Below are 17,745 nucleotides of genomic sequence, written 5' to 3'. Positions count from 1 at the left end.
ACAGGCATGTGCGCAGTAGGAAGCCCCATTAGCAAAAGCGCACCTCAGGATAAGAACGGTTTCAGCTTAAGAACGGACCTCCGGAACAAATTAAGTTTGTAACCAGAGGTACCGCCATACTTGTAGGGGGAGAAGGGAAAGTTTTCCCGACCAGCAATGGAAAACAGAAGTTTGCAGACTACTGCACCAGATGATAATCTTTGTGAAAGGTAAGGGGGTTAGGGGGGAGAAATCATTTGATGGATAAATGAGAAAGAATGAGTAGGAACTCCCATGGAAACAAAGGGTGGGGGAAAATTGCACAAACTACTTGCCTAAACATAAAAAAGCACATTGACAATAGAGCCTTGTTGCCCTTGAAATTTAGTAGGCTGAATAAGTGCACTTGTAAAGATCATAACATGGTGACTAGGACTGTAGGCCCTTTTATTTCTGTGTCTGGAGCAACATCTGCTATGCTCTGCTAAAAGGAAACAGTTTCAAGGCTTTGAGCAACTCTTAAATCGTGGACAAATCTTTCCAGATTTAATCCTACTGTAAGGTGTGGAGGGGGTGGGGGGTGGAATCAATTCCAAGAGGAAAGTGCTCAAGCTTTATCGATTGGAACCTTAACTAGCCCCTCCTGAGCAACTTAATAGGTGGCCGATAGCATCAGCCTTTTGCTAAGCAAAGGACAAGGGTTCTCTGAACAGCAGGCTCGGATGCTGTGGACCTTGCTTCCCAGACATGGAAAATTATCTTATAACCATACAAGGCAATAACATACCATGGGAACTTTAACCTGAAATAGGCTGCCTACTCCTTGCACCAAAAAAAGCGAGTGCATTCATGATGTGTCTCCCGAAGAGGCAAAATGTATTGTACAGTCATACGTTGGTTTAAGTACGCTTCGGTTTGAGAACTTTCAGTTTAAGTACTCCGCAGACCCGTCTGGAACAGATTAATCCACTTTCCATTACTTTCAATGGGAAAGCTCACTTCAGGTTAAGTATGCTTCAGGTTAAGTACGGACTTCTAGAACCAATTACACTCATACTTCGGGTTAAGTACACTTCAGGTTGAGTACTCCGCGGACCCATCTGGAACAGATTAATCCACTTTCCATTATTTTCAATGGGAAAGTTTGTTTCAGGTTAAGTACGCTTCAGGTTAAGTACAGACTTCCGGAACCAATTGTGTACTTAAACCGAGGTACCACTGTACTCATAATTACTTTAAAAGAAAATACCAGTATCAGGTGAAAGCCAGGATATAAGTCACAATCCAAACGCAATTCATCTGAATTGAATATTCAATATCAAAATCTCTGGAGAATTCTTAAGAGATCAATAGAAGTGGTGTTTATGGAGAGATACAATGATATCTGAGGAGGGGGGTGGGGGTCTGAGGAGGGGGTGGGGAGCATGTGGTTCTCCAGATGTTGCTGGAGGACGACTTATTTTCATCACTGGTGACTACTGACCATGCTGGTTGGAGCTGATGGGAGATGGAGCTGATGGGAGATGGAGAGCCATAGACACCCAATTCCTGTTTTGATTGGCCTACTGAATTCCCAGTGCACTCAAGATGAAGAATCAATTCTTTGATATGGCTGCGTGAATGTAAAGGTTTAAATTCTGTTCCTAAAATATTGAAGGAGAAGCTCAGGCATCACTACATAGACAGATGTATAACTGTATTACGAGCTACAGCATCAAGTTCAACAACCAGTTCTCTTCCTCAACAGCTGAAATGATTTCTTTCCTTTGCAATTTAACAGGAAAGTATTCAAGAGAGAGAGAGAGAAAGTATGGCAAGGCAATTTGAACGCAGCTTTATCTGTTCTGATGAGATAGGGCTGCTAGTCTGGTGTCTAGTCCAATAAAGCCTTTTCTACCACAATAATCTCAACATGGAAACTCAAAGGAGTACAGTGTTCTCATTTATCAGGAAAGTTATGCTCTCCTATGAGACTTACCGAGGAGGCAAATCGTTGAATAAAGAAAAGCCTACCAAACAAAAGAGGAAAGAGAATAACCTTCTACCTACCTGAATCATACGCAAAATCTCTAGGTTCTTGTTTAATCATCAGAGGAGGGGGGAAGTTTTGATTGACTGAATTGCCAACCATGGCATTGTGTTCATACACTGGATCATGGTACTCCTGCTTAAACCCTTGAGGTGGGAAAGGGATGTTTGGCTCAGACATCTGCCGTTGGTACATCGGGCGTCCTTCCCTTGGCATGGTAGGCAAAGGAGGGAATGAATTGCAAGGTTCTGAGAGCTGACGGCGAAATCTAGGATATAAACACAGAGAGAGTTCAGTTCGCAATACAGAGCGATGTTACTACTATTAGTCCAGGAGTGGGGGAAAGGTGGGAGGGGGAGTCAGCATGAAAAATTTGAGAAATGGGGAAATCTCTCACAACAGGTGCGGTGCTAGGAAAACAATTTGTGGAGGCATGCTTTCTGGGAAGGAAATCCTTCTACAAGGTAAACATGGCTTATATAATTTTTTTGCCGAGTAATGCCTTGACTGACCTGTCTATGAGACAGCGCAAGAGGCATCTATCTGCAAGAATTAGATAAGGAGAGTTGCCCCAGAGAAGGGTTTCATAATAAAGTTGTTTTCCTAGCACCACCAATGGAGAGCTCTCTTCTATCACTCATAAGTGATAGAAATTAGGTGGGTGTTTTGTTGTTGTTGTTGTTGTTTTAAAAAACCAACTATTAGAAACTACAATATTGAATATTTTTGGTCACTTGAGATATGAGGGGAAAAATCAAACACACATATCATTCAAGTTTTTACTTTCTCCACTTCCACTTCCAAATGCTCAGAAGATAATTGTTTAAACACTGGTTTCTGCTAAAGTGATATTCCCATCTCTAACATATTATAATGTACTTTGTAAATTCCCGCTTCTGCACATGTTCCTGCTCTAGCAAAAAAAGAAAGGAAAACACCCAGTTATGTAGTTTTGTTGGAGCAGAGATATGGTCAGACCACACCTGGAGTACCGTGTCCAGTTCGGGGTGCCACAAATTACGAAGGACACTGACAAGCTAGAACGTGTGCAGAGGAGAATGGCAGAGATGATCAAGGGTCTGGAAACAAAGCCTTATGAGGAATGGTTTTGAGAGCTGGGTACAATTAGCCTGGTAAAGAGGAGACTAATAGGCAACTATCTAAAGGGCTGTCACACGGAAGTTGGAGCAAGCTTGTCTTCTCCTGCTCCAGAGGGTAGGACCCAAAACAATGGATTCAACTTAAAAGAAAGGAGATTCCAACTAAACATCAAGAAGAACTTCCTGACGGTAAGAGCTGTTTGACAGTGGAATGGACTCTCTCGGAAGGCGGTAGGCTCTCTTTCTTTTTAGGTTTTTAAGTAGAGGTTGGATGACCATCTGCAATATATGATCTAGCTGAGATTCCTGCATTGCAGGGGGTTGGGACTAGATGACGCTCAGCCACTTTGTTGTCCACCTTGATAGGCCAGGGAGTCTCTAATAAACCATATTTTCCTTGATGTTAAACAGCAAACTATGAGTTGGTTCAGAAAACATGCTCAACAATAGTGGGGATAAGAAGCAGCGTCCTCAAGGCTCACCCATCCCTCCCACCCCAACCTACTGCAGCTTGGCCATAAGGAGATTGGCAGTTTTTGCTTGAATTTAGTCAACTAATTCTATTGTATTTTAGTGTAATGTCAAAACCCCTAACTATGATTAATATTAACTATGGTTTATTGAAGCAAACTATTGTTTGTACAAACTACAGTTTACTGCACGTGGATAAGTTTTGGTAAACTATGGAACCAGGAATTGAGGGAGAGAATTGACGCATATAAGTAAAGGCGAAAGTGGTAAGTCCTAGAAGACAAAGGTGATGATTCACTAGACCAGTGGTTTTCAACCAGTGTGTCGTGGCACCCTGGGGCGCCTTGAATGATGGCCAGGGGTGCTGTGGGAAATACTGGCCTCTGTCCCTCTTTCCTTCCCTCCTCTAATGCCCTCTCGCATCTCTGCCTCCCAAAGGCTTGCACAACTGCTTGTTGCAACTGCCTTGGCTACAAGCTCCCCAGGTGAATTGTTCCTCTGGGGCTGGCCAGGGGGTGCTTCCCAGGCCCCTGCGGGGCAGTGTGAGGAGGCGCCTCTCTTTGGGGCAGGTGGAACAGCTCAGAGATCAGGGGCGGTAGCTGCAGCTGTCCAGAGGACTCCCAAAGAGAGAGAAAAGAGAGAGGAGGCTGAGGGAACCCTCCACAAGGGAGGGCTAAGGGGCCGACAGAGGACGAGATGGTTGGACAGTGTTCTCGAAGCTACGAACATGAGTTTGACCAAACTGCGGGAGGCAGTGGAAGACAGGAGTGCCTGGCGTGCTCTGGTCCATGGGGTCACGAAGAGTCGGACACGACTAAACGAATAAACAACAACAAGGGGCTGTCATAACTGGGCTTCTGTGCCCCAGGGGGTGCCGCAGAAAGAATGTAGTTGGTCAAAGGAGCCGTGGACCCAAAAAGGTTGAAAACCTCTGCACTAGACACTCCATGGAACCCGCTGAATGTTTTATTGTTTCAGCAAGCCTGAAACACAGTCCCAATGGCAAAGCCATAGTTTGACCCTTACATGTCAACCACAAATTGACATGTGTTGCATGTCAGCTCTCTTATTATTTTAACTCCAGAGATTCAAAGCAATTAATTAAAGTTATTTTTAAAAGTGAAACTGGAAATATTAATTTATTTGGGCAATTGTACTGACCCAGACAAGCAGAATTAAATGAAGTTGGAGCAGTTACGGTAGGCAGAGCACCCCCAACACGGATGGGTATTATTATTTATATAACACAGTGCATCTTGTCCTTGCGCCATGTTCAAGCTATATCAGCGTTGTCTACAGCAACAACAGGATTGGGCCAAAAGTATGATCAGAAATAAAAACCTGTGCTCGGATTAATTTTAATTTACAGATTCATTCAAAGTAATGCTGAACTCATTCATTCCAAAGAGAGATGAAAAAAGACATGGTGTGGAAGCAGGTCTGTTTCACACCGCTAAAAATATTCTGTGCCATGGTGAAAGGAGTGGTCCCTCTGCTGCCTGCCCACACATTCAGAAAATAAAGTATTAACCTCAAAGCACAAGAAAATAGCTAAGTTGACTGGCACTATGCTCATGTTCTGCCCCCACCCTTTCCCCTTTAGTAAAGAAAAGAAGCAGAAATCATCATTAAAAACTGCCAAGGAGTGAACTTAAAATAAGAAACAGTCTCACTTATGAAGCCTCAAAGGAAGTTAATAATACTTGCACTGGAAGTTTTGTATGGAATCAAGCCATGTGTTTATACAAGTGGCTTCGATTCCTGTTGGTGCTTGTTAGGACCATTTATATTCCACATACTTGTTCCTTTTTATGAACTGTGTTATTGAAGCAGCAGGTATGCTAAGCCAGAGGGTCACTCAACTCTTCTTGGGAGTTTTCTTTCTTCCATACAGCACTGTTTCCCACCCACCCCAAACCTCGCTGCGCCCTGCCACCATACAATTACAGGAGAGCCAGGATGCCAAGGGAGATCATCATCATCATGGATAAAAAAGGAATTTGCCAAGAAGGCTGCTGCAATAACATCATCTATAGAGCAGCATGGCTATGTAATCTTCTGAACAGGTACTTGGAAGTAAGACCCCACTGAGCTCAATGGGTCTACTTCTAAGCAAGCGTACATGAAATTGGGCCGTGCTCTTGAAATGTGTGATTTAACAGAGGCTATTTATAAGGCAAGATCAAGTTCAATGATCAAGTACTGTATTACATAAGCAGGGCACAGGCAACAATATTGAACCCATTGATGACTCCTATAGCCTAAAGCTACAGTTACATGGTGTTGGAATGATCATGCTACCAGGATACATAAGTCAAAACGACACAGGGAACCACCATCAAATTATATGGGCCATCATGGCAAAATTGTGCCACAATGGGAAAAATCCATTAAATATGATGCCATTTGTGGGTCTTTACATTACTTCACAGGGGCTGGGGAAGTAGAGACACATGACATCAGAGCTGGCTCCTTGAGTGTGTTCTGAGCAGGTTAGAACATAACCAAATAAGTAAATGTTTGATCAGACTTGCATAAACAATTACAATCACAATTCATACATAGCCACAGCAAAATCTAAGCAAAATAGATTTAGCTCAGTCAATGAATGCTTTGCCTTAGGAGCTTCAAATACAAAGACTAAGCAGGGTGATTTAGGGACGTAGAGATGAAGCTTCAATTCAGTTTTTTAGCTTTTGTGGTTTTGCTCAGCCTAGAGTTATTTGAACGTAGTTTGTTTTGGCAGCTTAACTTCCTTTTCCTAAGCTGTTGCATTTCAAAAAGCTCAAAGGGGGAAAAACCCACACCCTTTCAATGGATACTATGCAAATTGTTACAACAAGCAGTAATGCCTGTAGTCCTAGGCTATAAAGAATTTAATTCAGAATTATTATTATTTTAAAAAAAAAACTCTAGTAACCTGCTGTATTGAAAAGCCACATCCTCCTGAACTGAATGATATACAACAGTGTTTCCCAAACTTGGGTTTCCAGCTGTTTTTGGACTATAATTCCCATCATCCCTGACCACTGGTCCTGCTAGTTAAGGCTGATGGGAGTTGGTGTCCAACAACAGCTGGAGACCCAAGTTTGGGAAACCCTGATACACAGCATTACCCATCAACCTGGCTCCACAAAAACAAATGAATAGATGTACATATACTCTATGCTTCCATTCCTACTCCCATACAGTGGGTATGATCTACAGAAATATTATGCTACATTTGATCATATTTGCTACAGTGGAATTTCAGAGTTAGTACCAATATGGGCCTAGAGCTGTCAGTTTAAAACATCCTCTACTTCTGAATAACGCCTAACTTTCGCATTTCTTAAAGACGTTCCTGTTTGCCTTTTGCTTGTTGATACCCAGAGACACAAGCAGGTACTAGGGCAAGAATGGAAAACTTGTGGCCCTCCTGTTGTTGTTAACTACTATAACAACCATCATCCATTACCATTGATCATGCTGACTGAGGCTGATAGGACTTGTAGTTCCAAAGAATATGGAGAATCACAAGTTCCCTGTTCCTCTATAAAAGCTTCAAGTATAGAAGACAGCACAATTGTTGAAAGGCAGTCTTCAACCAGGCCTTTGGCCGATTAATATTCTATGGCCTTGGGGAGGGGGGTTGTTGTTTCGTTTTGACTACAGTGATACCTCGGGTTGCGACTGCCTCGGGGAGCGACCACTTCGGTTTCCGACCACCGTGGACCTGGAAGTGTTTACATCCGGGTTCCGTGGTGCTCGGATGCGCAGAAGCGATCTACGCAGTGTGTGTGTGTGCAGAAGTGCTCTATCGGCGCTTCGCACACACGCAGAAGCGTGCCGTGGGAAGCGACCAACTCGGGGAGCGACCGGCTCCCCGGAACCAATTGTGGTCACAAACCAAGGTACCACTGTATTTGTTTTGTGCTTTTATCCCGTATTTCTATCTTGTTAACCTCCCTGAGATCTTTGGATGAAGGGTGGTATATAACATTTAATAAATATGAATAAACAACAAGAATAGTAGAATATACAGCTATAGCCTTACCCTTTACTTTCCCTTATATGATATTACTTTCACATACATCATCTTCCTGGCAATTGGGTAAAATGTAGTAAGACTGCCCAAGGACACTTAGCTTCACCGTTTTCTTTCCAAAACTGCAAACATGGCGAATGGCGACGGCCAAATTTGCGAGGAACAGTGATACCAACAAACTATGCTCACTGAAAACAGCACCTGTTGTGGAAGAAGTAAGGAAAAGCAATCTCTTACCTGTGGTCCATGGGGAAGCTGTTGTCTGGGATGGGCTGGGATGGAGGCAGGTGAGCAGAAAAAACCCGGTCAGGTTTAGGATTCTGAGCTGAGTTTGGGGATGCATGGTGCAGTGGTGAGACTGGAGTGCTGGATGGAGTTGGTGGATTGGAGGGCCTCATTCCCACTTGTGGCTTCTGATCATAGGCACTGCCAGTTAAATAAAGGGTTGCAAATAATTGACACGTTAGCCTCATATACGCAGTGCCATATAGCCAGTACAGAGTCACAAACTCAGTGGCAGAACGCATGGATTTGCATGCGAAAAGGTCCTCAGTTCAATCACCAACATCTCTAGACTGCTGCTGCCAGTCAGTGCAGATAATACTGAACTAGATAGGCCAGTAGTGTGACTTGGTATAAAGCAGCCCTGACTGGCATTGGTCATAGACATGGAAAACCTGAGTTTTACTAACACCTCATCAATGGACAAAACATTCTCTATCCATCATTTCCTGTCTCCATTTGAAAGTTAGGGGAAGAACGGTTGGAGGTGTAATATACCTAACAAGGAAATGTTGACTAGAAATGTCAGCTGCAAAGTATCCCACAGGACCCCAAAAATGAGTTTTTTGCAAGACCCAACAATCAGCTGATTGTCTTAAGAAGCCCATTGTGAACTGGCTGTGCAACAGAAGAGTCTTGTGGAACACTTTGCAACAGACTGTGCAAGACCCAAGGATCACCTGACTGTCCGTTCTTGCAGAGTGCAGCTGAACCAATAAACTGTGGCTTAATCTTGGGGCTACAAACTAGTATACAAAACATTCTGCAATTCAGTGTATGAAACCAGGAACTGATGCACAGATATTCTGGTTCAGATGCAACAAAGAACTATGCTTTAATGAAGCCAGGTAGTCTCTTATTGAAGAATGTGAGCAAAGGGAGAGGTGAGTTAGCAAGCACAATACTCATTCACAGTCTAATGATGACTTTATTAGACCAGGACCGTTATGAATGAACCAGTCTACCCTCAGGCCTACACTTGCATGTATTAAAACATTGTGCAAAAGCACTTTCCTCAATCCATGCCCAGCTTTTTTCAAACCAATAGCTATGTTTTTAGAGGAGGCTCCTCCAGAAGCTTTTCATTCTCTTCGAGAAACGACCAAGGTGTCTTGCAAGCAGAAAGCGCTCTGTGCCCCATCATAAAGCAGAAGAAACCCACTCTAAAAACAGGATGAAACTTTCCAGCAACATGGACCTTTATGCCCAATTAAGCCACAGTCAATGTTTAAGTATGGTTTAACAAGAGCAAGGCTTGGTGTGTCATCTAGGCTTGTGGTTTGTTTCCCCGAGTGGCAAGCCCAAACAAGTCTCTGTTATTGCATATGGTTTGTTTGGTTCAAACAACACATTTTAAGGCTTATGGTTTGTTGCTACCAGCACTACAAGGAGCAAAGTGAAGAATTTTAAGCCACGCGCACCCACAGACTCTTATTTGTGTTTAACTATGGTTTAATGTGATGCGCAAACTAGGTTCCTTTTTAATTTATAAACATGAGAAATCCAAATACCATCCCGAAGACAAGCTCTTGAAAAAGCCCAAATACTGCCAAAAGGAAACCGTCCTACCAACTGGTAGGAATAGTATCCACAATGTAGACACAGGTGGCATTTCAAAATACTAGAGCCAACCTCTGACTACAAAAAGGTCTTCAGTAGGTTACGGAATTAACTCAAGTGGGACAGCATATTTGTATGCCAAATATATGTTTTGTTAACTGAGGTTTTATCTACAACATTTTTTGGGGAAATATAATGAGCAAGAATTGGATCCGTGTTCTTACTGCGGGTTATAAGAGGACTGTCGTCCTTTGGTGGTGCAAAGATTTGCTGACCATTTTGTAGAAAGTCCCTACGGAGAAATAAGTCTGTCTATGCAGTCAACTTATAAATCCTACTTCTGAGATTTTGGAGAAGCAATGCATGGAGAAACTTTGTGCCGGCAAACTAAAGCTTCCAAAAGCGAAAGCTATTAAAGAGCATAATGCTATCAGACCAATTAAAAATTATTCTACAAGCCATTTAAAAAGTCTTGCTCTCCACCCTCCGTTCCCCAAAGGGAAGAAACCTGTTTCTGAAGAGATAATAGTATCTGTAAAGCCAAATGAAATGAAATTTTAGTAATCATCCATGAATGAACACACATATCATCTGCAAAAGTTAACAGAACACCTAATGCATTTTGCCCAGGCTTGTCTTCTACGCAGGAAGGACTCTTTCAACCTAATGCATGTAATGCCTTTTTTAAAAGTACTTACACACACACACACACACACACACACACACAAACACACCCTTACCTACCAACCGTGGGGCAATCAAGAACCTTCCTTTGGGAATTCAAATTCTAAGGGAAGGCAAATGCATAGTGGCTATATGTAACAATATTATTACTTTAAAATGAGTTTAGAATCATGGGGTGCCTTTTAGAATCATGGGGTGCCTCCCCTCCGATTAATCATAAACTCCAACTCCCTAGCTTTTTTTTTAAAAAAAGTTTTTAGTACTTGCAGAATTTGAACTGTGAAGCAAAGTGTGAGCAAAACTAGCTTGCTTCCCACCCTGCTTTTCAGTGTTTTGATTCCCCCAACCACACCAGAAAAAATTCAGCAGGCACCCACATTTAGAAAGTGTTGGGTAAAGATGTAAATATATCCCTCACTCTTCAGGAAATTTCTTCTCATCAGTCTAAAGCAGGCACCCCCAAACTTGGCCCTTCAGATGTTTTGGGACTACAATTCCCATCATCCCTGACCACTGGCCCTGTTAGCTAGGGATCAAGGGAGTTGTAGTCCCAAAACATCTGGGGGGCCGAGTTTGGGGGGTGCCTTGTCTAAAGCTTCGTAATATTGGTTTGTTTGTTTTTATAATTTTCATTTTTGTTTTCCAATACACAAAAAGTGAAAAACAGCAAAAATAAGGAAGAGAATACTTGTATTTTTAGGTGGTTTTGTTTATTTATTTTTCGATGTGGGAAAAATCCTGAGGCAGTAGAGTGGACTGTACCACTTTAAAATGAAAGCAAGAAACAACAACAACCCCCCCCCAAAAAAATATATATTTCAGAGAAAATGGTTCTAACCTAGCCCACTCTCCTGCTATGCTAGTTTTCTGCAGAGGAGATTGTTAAAATATTTGTTTACCCCCCTTTCAATCTGGAGTAGTACTGTATAGTCCATTCTAACGCCTCAGTATTTTTCAACTTTATTCTGCTGTGCATTTAGACCAGGTGAAGGGGAACTTTTACAGCTCAATTACTATCATAGCTTTAATACTACAGCTTGTGACTGAAAATGCTACCACAAAATACGGAGGGGGGGGGAGTTAGGAATGAACCCCCGATGCTTGAAGTCTGATATATTTTAGGCTGCATGCATTTTGGAATACCCTTTCTTAGTCACTATACAATTTGATGCACTGGACGAGAATTGTTACTTCCAACAAAAAAGTTCCTTAAAGAAGAAGGATTATTCTAAAATGTGACAGGTCTGAAAAAATCTCTTTCTCCAGCCAGATACAGTTCTGTCCCCGTCCCCCCCCCCCATGCCTATCAGTGGTTTTGTGCTAGTTTTACTACAAAAATACACCTGCTACTTTACCTGACACTGTACAGGCACTTTTCCCCATAACTGAATTTGAATGGTTGCTCTTGACTACAAGCCGAGCTGAGTTCAGAACATGGACTGTGCGGTTCTTTCTTGATTTTCACTGGGAGACCATGGAAAGCCACTGGAAAGAAAGAAGACAGAGAACAGAAACTAAGCAATTTCAAGCAATAACAATCAGATAAGAGAATCAAGAGGGTTCAGCTCCATTTTAAACCTGGCACTGAGCGGAATGAAATTGCTCTCCTATACTGCTCTCCCCTTCTGTCTAAAATCAGGTTTCTACTGGTGTGCATCGGGACAACAGGAGAAGACTCTGGATTAGGGGTAACAAATGTGATGCTTTCTGGATGTGGTTGGACTACAATTCCCATCAGCCCCCACCAATCAGGGATGATGAGAGCTGCACATCTGAAGTGCACCATATTGACGAGACTTTCTGCCACCCATCAGAACTTCAAAACTGTATGGCTCAGCCTATGATACTGTAGCCTCAGTCAGCACCATCCTGATTTGTTCATCACTGCACAGTGCATCATGTGCTGGCTGAATTTCAGCATGAACCTGGCTGCGTCACAAACACGCATATTTCAGCGTGCGTAGTCTCACATTAAAAACAGGCATCAAAAAGCATGTTGTTGTCATCTGCAGATCCTTAAATACGTAAAGCTGGATTTCAGAATTTAAAGGCGTAAAACACATTTCTAGCCCTCATGAAAATACAGTGGTACCTCGACTTACGAACGACTTGACAACCAATTTTTTTGACTTACGAATGGGCGTAATGGCCGCGCGCTTACGAATGTCTCGACATCCGAAAGGAAACCGCGGCGGTTTTAGATAGGGATTTTTCGACTTACAAATTTTTAGATGGGGTTGCTTCGGCTTATGAATTTTTCTGTTTCCAATGCATTCCTATGGGAAATCGTGTTACCAATGGCGTTTTCCAACTTACGAATTTTTCCACCTACGAAGGTGCCTTTGGAACGGATTAAATTCTTAAGTCGAGGCACCACTGTATGGTAAAAAATGCTTAAGGATCATGATTGTAGCAAAACGAAAGACACACATTAAAATGTATTCCCCCCCCACACACACACAACCTGCAATTCTCACAATGCTCCAAGCAACCTATTAAGTTTCCCACTCTAGGATGCCAATTTTTTGTTCCATGTTTGATGATAACTGACACAATCTAGCACCCCAACCATGTATACAAGTGCTTCCTGTTCTCCTCTACAAAGGCTATACTGTATACGCAAATGGTGAATGCCTATTAGAAGCATAGAACATTCAAAGGAAAGAACAGGTGCATCAACACCACATGTCCATCAACTCCAGTTTGGCACCTTCCAGGATTCATGCAAATGATATGCAAATCCAGTGCTTCTATTAACTCAACATATCTAAAGTAAGCAAATGAGCTGCAGCCCAGTAGCTCATCGTATTTCCAATTTTGCCTTCAATGTGGGACAAGGAAACCACCCCTTTCCCCTTGGTTTAGCACGACTAACAAAATGCATAATTAATTAAATCACTGGAGTAAAAATGCAGTGAGAGAGAGAGAGAATGAATTATCAGGAACATCTTCGGGTGTCAATAGACACTGGAGGGACCAGGGATCCTTTGTGTTATTAGTGCTTTTAGCCTTTAAAACTGAAGCATGGCCAAGATTCCAGCTCATTAGCAAGCAAACAAACAATGACCCATTTGCATTTGTTTTTAGCTACTATAATTTATGTCAGAGGTATTGTACTTACTAGGAGAAAGGGCTTCAAAATATCATTGGGCTGGGGAGTCGGAGTACAGAAGAGAAGAGTAACTTTTGGTTGCAGAATGCAATGCTGATCCAATGAATTCAGAGCCTAACAGCAGAAAGCTTTCACCACCTGTGTTCAAAACTCCCATTGTTCTAGGCGCATTTTGCGACAGGGAATTTCATTAGCGTGAGCCCTTTCTGAGCTCTGGGCACAGTGCTGCGCCTAAGATTTCAGATTAAAACTGCAGAGTGGAAGGGAGGGAGGACCTTTTTCTGCCTCTCTACTTCCAGCTGCTCTCTGAAAACTGGAGAAGAGACCCTCTTAAGAAGAGTAGGGGGGTAGGCATGGGAACGACTATACCATGTAAAAAACTAACATACTATTTTAGCTACAGTTTACTCATTTTCAGCTTTGTATGCTTGTATGTGCCATTTAGCTCTTAGCTTTCATATCTCAGTTTCTGATAACTGTTCACAAGTTATCAAAATCACATGCAGGGGCATCGTACTGCATAACTACCACTATAAAACAAACAATATATGATTGTTGCAAACCATGTGCTCTTCAGCATTCTTTGTGCTTGTTCACATGTTCAAGAACACGTGCAGCTGGATCAAGAACAACCCGCTGCATGTTTACGCAAATGTAAGTCCTACAATACTCAACAAATACCGTATATTCCAGCGTATAAGACGACTGGGCGTATAAGACGACCCCCAACTTTTCCACTTAAAATATAGAGTTTGGGATATACTCGCCGTATAAGAAATACAACCCGCTGTATAAGACGACCCCTGACTTTTGAGAAGATTTTCCTGGGTTAAAAAGTAGTCTTGAACGCAAGATTATATAGTAAATGTGTATACTAGGATTGCAGCCTAAGCATTGAGTCACATTGAAATAAAGTGGGACAAAAATATGACTGACTATTCACATTTATGTCAATGAGACCTACCTGTGTACACACTCCTGCTTATTCTGCATCTCGTGCTCTCCCACCACTGCTTTGAGAAGCAGCATTCACATGACACCCACAATCCATTTCCACCCTACCATTCTTTTTATGTGTTTTCCCAATCCAGCTTCAATCCAAATTGAGAAAAAGGAGGACCTGTGTAATGTGTAATGTGAACACAGCCAAAATTAGGCTGGATGCAATCCATTATGTGGCCAATTCTACCGCAGAATATTTTCTGCAGTTGTTTTTTTTTTAATCCCTGGGGCAGGGTGTGTCTCTTCAATCAGCTATATTAACTAGGAAACAAAGGTGTTATAAATAAAAAGATTATAAATAAAAACACACTAAAATTTTGTTCATTATGACTTATATTTACAGCTGCTTTAAAAAATCATTTAAATAATTCTAAGCCGCACAAATGACCCACGAACGTAAAGAGCAGCCTTCCCTAACTCAGTGTTGTTGGACTACAGCACCAGTTTTCTGTGATCATTGGCCCTGCTCCACTGGACAGATGGGAGTTGTAGTTCAAAACATGTGGAAGACACAATGTTGGGGACAGCTGCTCTAGACTTGGAGCAAATGTACCTGTGCAAAACACATTATGGCCCAAGACTTGGGCTGCAGACCATAATGGCAAAAGGGACAGATATCGACCTATAGCACTACAGCTCTTAACCCCAGAGTTCCCTCTCCCACTTTCTTTCTCCACAATGTAATTACTCACTCTTTGCCAAGTCAGCATGGCCAACGACATGGATGTTGGGAACAGCAATCCCACAACATCTGGGGGGCTTCATTTTGGCTATCCCTGAAAGCCTCTGGTTCTTCCCTTCTCCCAGCCACCGGCCTTGCTCTCTTTCTCCCTCTGTCCATCCCTCAATTAAACTCTGTCTGCATCTCTCTCTGCGTGTGTCAGTGTGTGCTCTACGTACTGAGAACTCTGGCTTTGCCTACCCTAGTACCACCTGCCCCCCTTAAACTTCCCTGCCCCCTCTTCCCTGTCTTTTGCCCTGTTTGCCCCATTGGGCAGAAGCTGCCCACTGCCAGGGGGCCAAAACACATTCACTCTTACAGGTTCACATTTTAAACGTGTAGAAGAATGGGAAAGTAGACTACCACTTCAGTTTTGATATTTTACTTAAGACTAATATGGTGGTGAAACTTTTAAAATACTTCTCTCAACTCTCTGCTGCCACCTGAACTGCACGTACAGCCCAGTGGTTTCGCTTAGCATGACATGTGAAGGAGGCCACCAACACCCATGTTTATAAGCCACCAACTTAGTTGGTTTCGGTGCCGACAATTGTTATATTGGCTCTAGAAAATAAGATGCAAAATAGGTGAAAAGGCATCTCTTTCACTAGACCAACCTCTACTGGCAACTTTCAAACTACCCAGAAGTCCTCAACAGCTTTATTCTAGAAAAAGAACCCAATAGACAAGGAAACATATGTTTTCAAGCTCTTCTTAGGTTTTAATATTCACCATCGTGGTCCAAGTCTGCTGTCTAATGAAGAGCCAGTATAGTGTAGCTGGAGGGGAGTGGAGAGATGAACCCGTGGCCCTCAAGTGGCTTTGGACTCCAGATCCCACCAATTCCAGTCACCATGGCAAATGGTCGGGGATAAGGGGAGCTGTATTCCAGCAGCATCTTAACGGGTCACAGGTTTCTCCATCCTTTGGCTAGAATTGGGAGACCAAGATTGCCATGGTGCTCAGTGGGTGACCGTTTCCCAGCTTAACCGCTCCCCTCAAGCCTGTATCACAGTCTTGTTGTGAAGATAAACTATGGCCTCGGGGGAGAACAGAGTATATCATACTGAGTTCCTTGAAGGAAAGGTGGGATATCAATATAATAAACAATAATTCGAAAAGCCCAGGAGTGATGGCACGACTGTTCCTCAATGCCTTATGATGTATTTGGATGTGCTGATATCAAGCGGTCATCCTTGAGCTTCCAAGATATGAGTGCTATGGTCATCGAGCATCTTATCAGGATCTAAAGGCCTACATTCCATTCTTCATGTTTTTTAAAGGAGTAGTAAGAGAACCAGACCTTTTAGACAAATAATTTTCAGAGCATTCCTTTCCCATTTAAAGCATAAGAAAATACGGTGAGCCTGCTGGATCAGGCCAATGGCCCATCAAAGTCTAGCATCCTGTTCTCACAGCGGCCCGCCAGATGCTTGTCGGGAGCAACACCCAAGACCAAGAGCCCTCTCCCCTCCTGTGGTTTCCAGAAACTGGTATACCCCATACCCCAGCACAAAACCACTTTACTTTCTGAACTTTCTGCATTTTTGTTTCCTTCCCCGCAGTGAATTTTACTGTATGTAAAAATAGCTTCCCGTTTTTATTTCCAAATGGGGGGGGGCACAGAAACTCCCACATCACACTCCGATGTGGAGAAATGCTGGAGTGTTTTCACCCACAGCATGGAGAACCTGAGCGGCTGCTAACAGGCAGTTTTCCAGCTCACTGGCACTGAGACAAGCAAAAGCAGCACATTCATTTTGTGCAATTTGCTTTACCTTCCCACATGGAGTTGGTAGATGTAAAAGGCTGTTAAGTACTAAATTATTCCTTATCAAATCACCATCATCTGGAGTCATGATCAACACTAATTAAATTACTTTCACTGAACACGGCTCCTGCCTTCTGCTTCGGCTGCAAGGTACATTTTATTTTGCTTCACAGAAAAGGGACTAGCTAGGTCCACAGTGCAGAGCTAGGATGCTGCTGTACTGGAGTTTTAATTTAAGATCACCCCCACTATTTTGAGTTCTCTAAACTGCAGCATCGCGGATTAGGGAGGTTAATTCTTTCATGTCATTCCCCCCTCCCCTCTTTAGGGGAACAGGACCCTCAAAAACTCTCAAGAGGCAATTCACCAAGCATTGTTTCTGTACAATCTTCATTAAGAGAGGGCAGTGAGGTCAAAGAAGTAGTGTTTGGCAGATGGTCTTCCAAAGATTTTGATCTTCACTGCTGCCAAAGTGGATAACATGGTTATAAAATTTAAATAAATCCTCAGGTGTTCCGCAGGTATGTTTACTATGCAAAACTTTTATGCACTGTCATTTAAAAACGGTCCAGCTTGCTTCTGAAGCAAGAGGTAGACTTTTGCTGTTTGACCATATTTACAATTTCAATGAATTATATTAGCATATTAACCAGGTGCTAGGGACCTGACTCTTAGTGCCAAACTTCCAGTGTCGCCCGCTTTCACTGTTGATGTAATATTACAATTACATGCTATATTGGAATCTTCAAAACTGTATTTAAAATTGGGGCAGGACTTTGGATAAAGTACCTACCTTCTATCAGCATCTATACTGAAAGAGTAACACAACTATAAATAAGCTAAGCAATTCAGCTGCCTGGTTCTCAATTCCTTGGATCCAGGGGAAAAAGGAACTTTTCCTCCCCCCAATTGCTTCTGGGGAGCATTTCTAGATTTCAAACATACTGTACCAATATCCTCTATGAAAGATTATAACACTACAAGTTGTACAGATTGTTGTTGCTGAT

At 42.5% G+C, this 17,745-nt stretch overlaps 1 protein-coding gene across 3 annotated transcripts in view; it reads right to left on the bottom strand.

The window, feature by feature from the left end:
* The window catches only part of ETV1 (ETS variant transcription factor 1), a 97,897-nt gene that overhangs the window by 37,061 nt on the left and 43,091 nt on the right, over positions 1 to 17,745 (bottom strand). For all 3 annotated transcript variants that reach the window (XM_035130129.3, XM_088654519.1, XM_035130131.3), the window contains 3 exons: positions 11,488 to 11,617; positions 7,844 to 8,032; positions 2,029 to 2,276 (listed from right to left, as the gene is read on the bottom strand). In XM_035130129.3, coding sequence (XP_034986020.1) covers positions 2,029 to 2,276; positions 7,844 to 8,032; positions 11,488 to 11,617 — 567 coding nt within the window. The remainder of the gene's footprint in view (positions 1 to 2,028; positions 2,277 to 7,843; positions 8,033 to 11,487; positions 11,618 to 17,745) is intronic.

The sequence above is a fragment of the Zootoca vivipara genome, chromosome 11, assembly GCF_965207765.1.
Source record: "Zootoca vivipara chromosome 11, rZooViv2.hap1.1, whole genome shotgun sequence".
NCBI lineage: Eukaryota > Metazoa > Chordata > Lepidosauria > Squamata > Lacertidae > Zootoca > Zootoca vivipara.
This window is presented reverse-complemented; position numbering and strand designations above follow the sequence as displayed.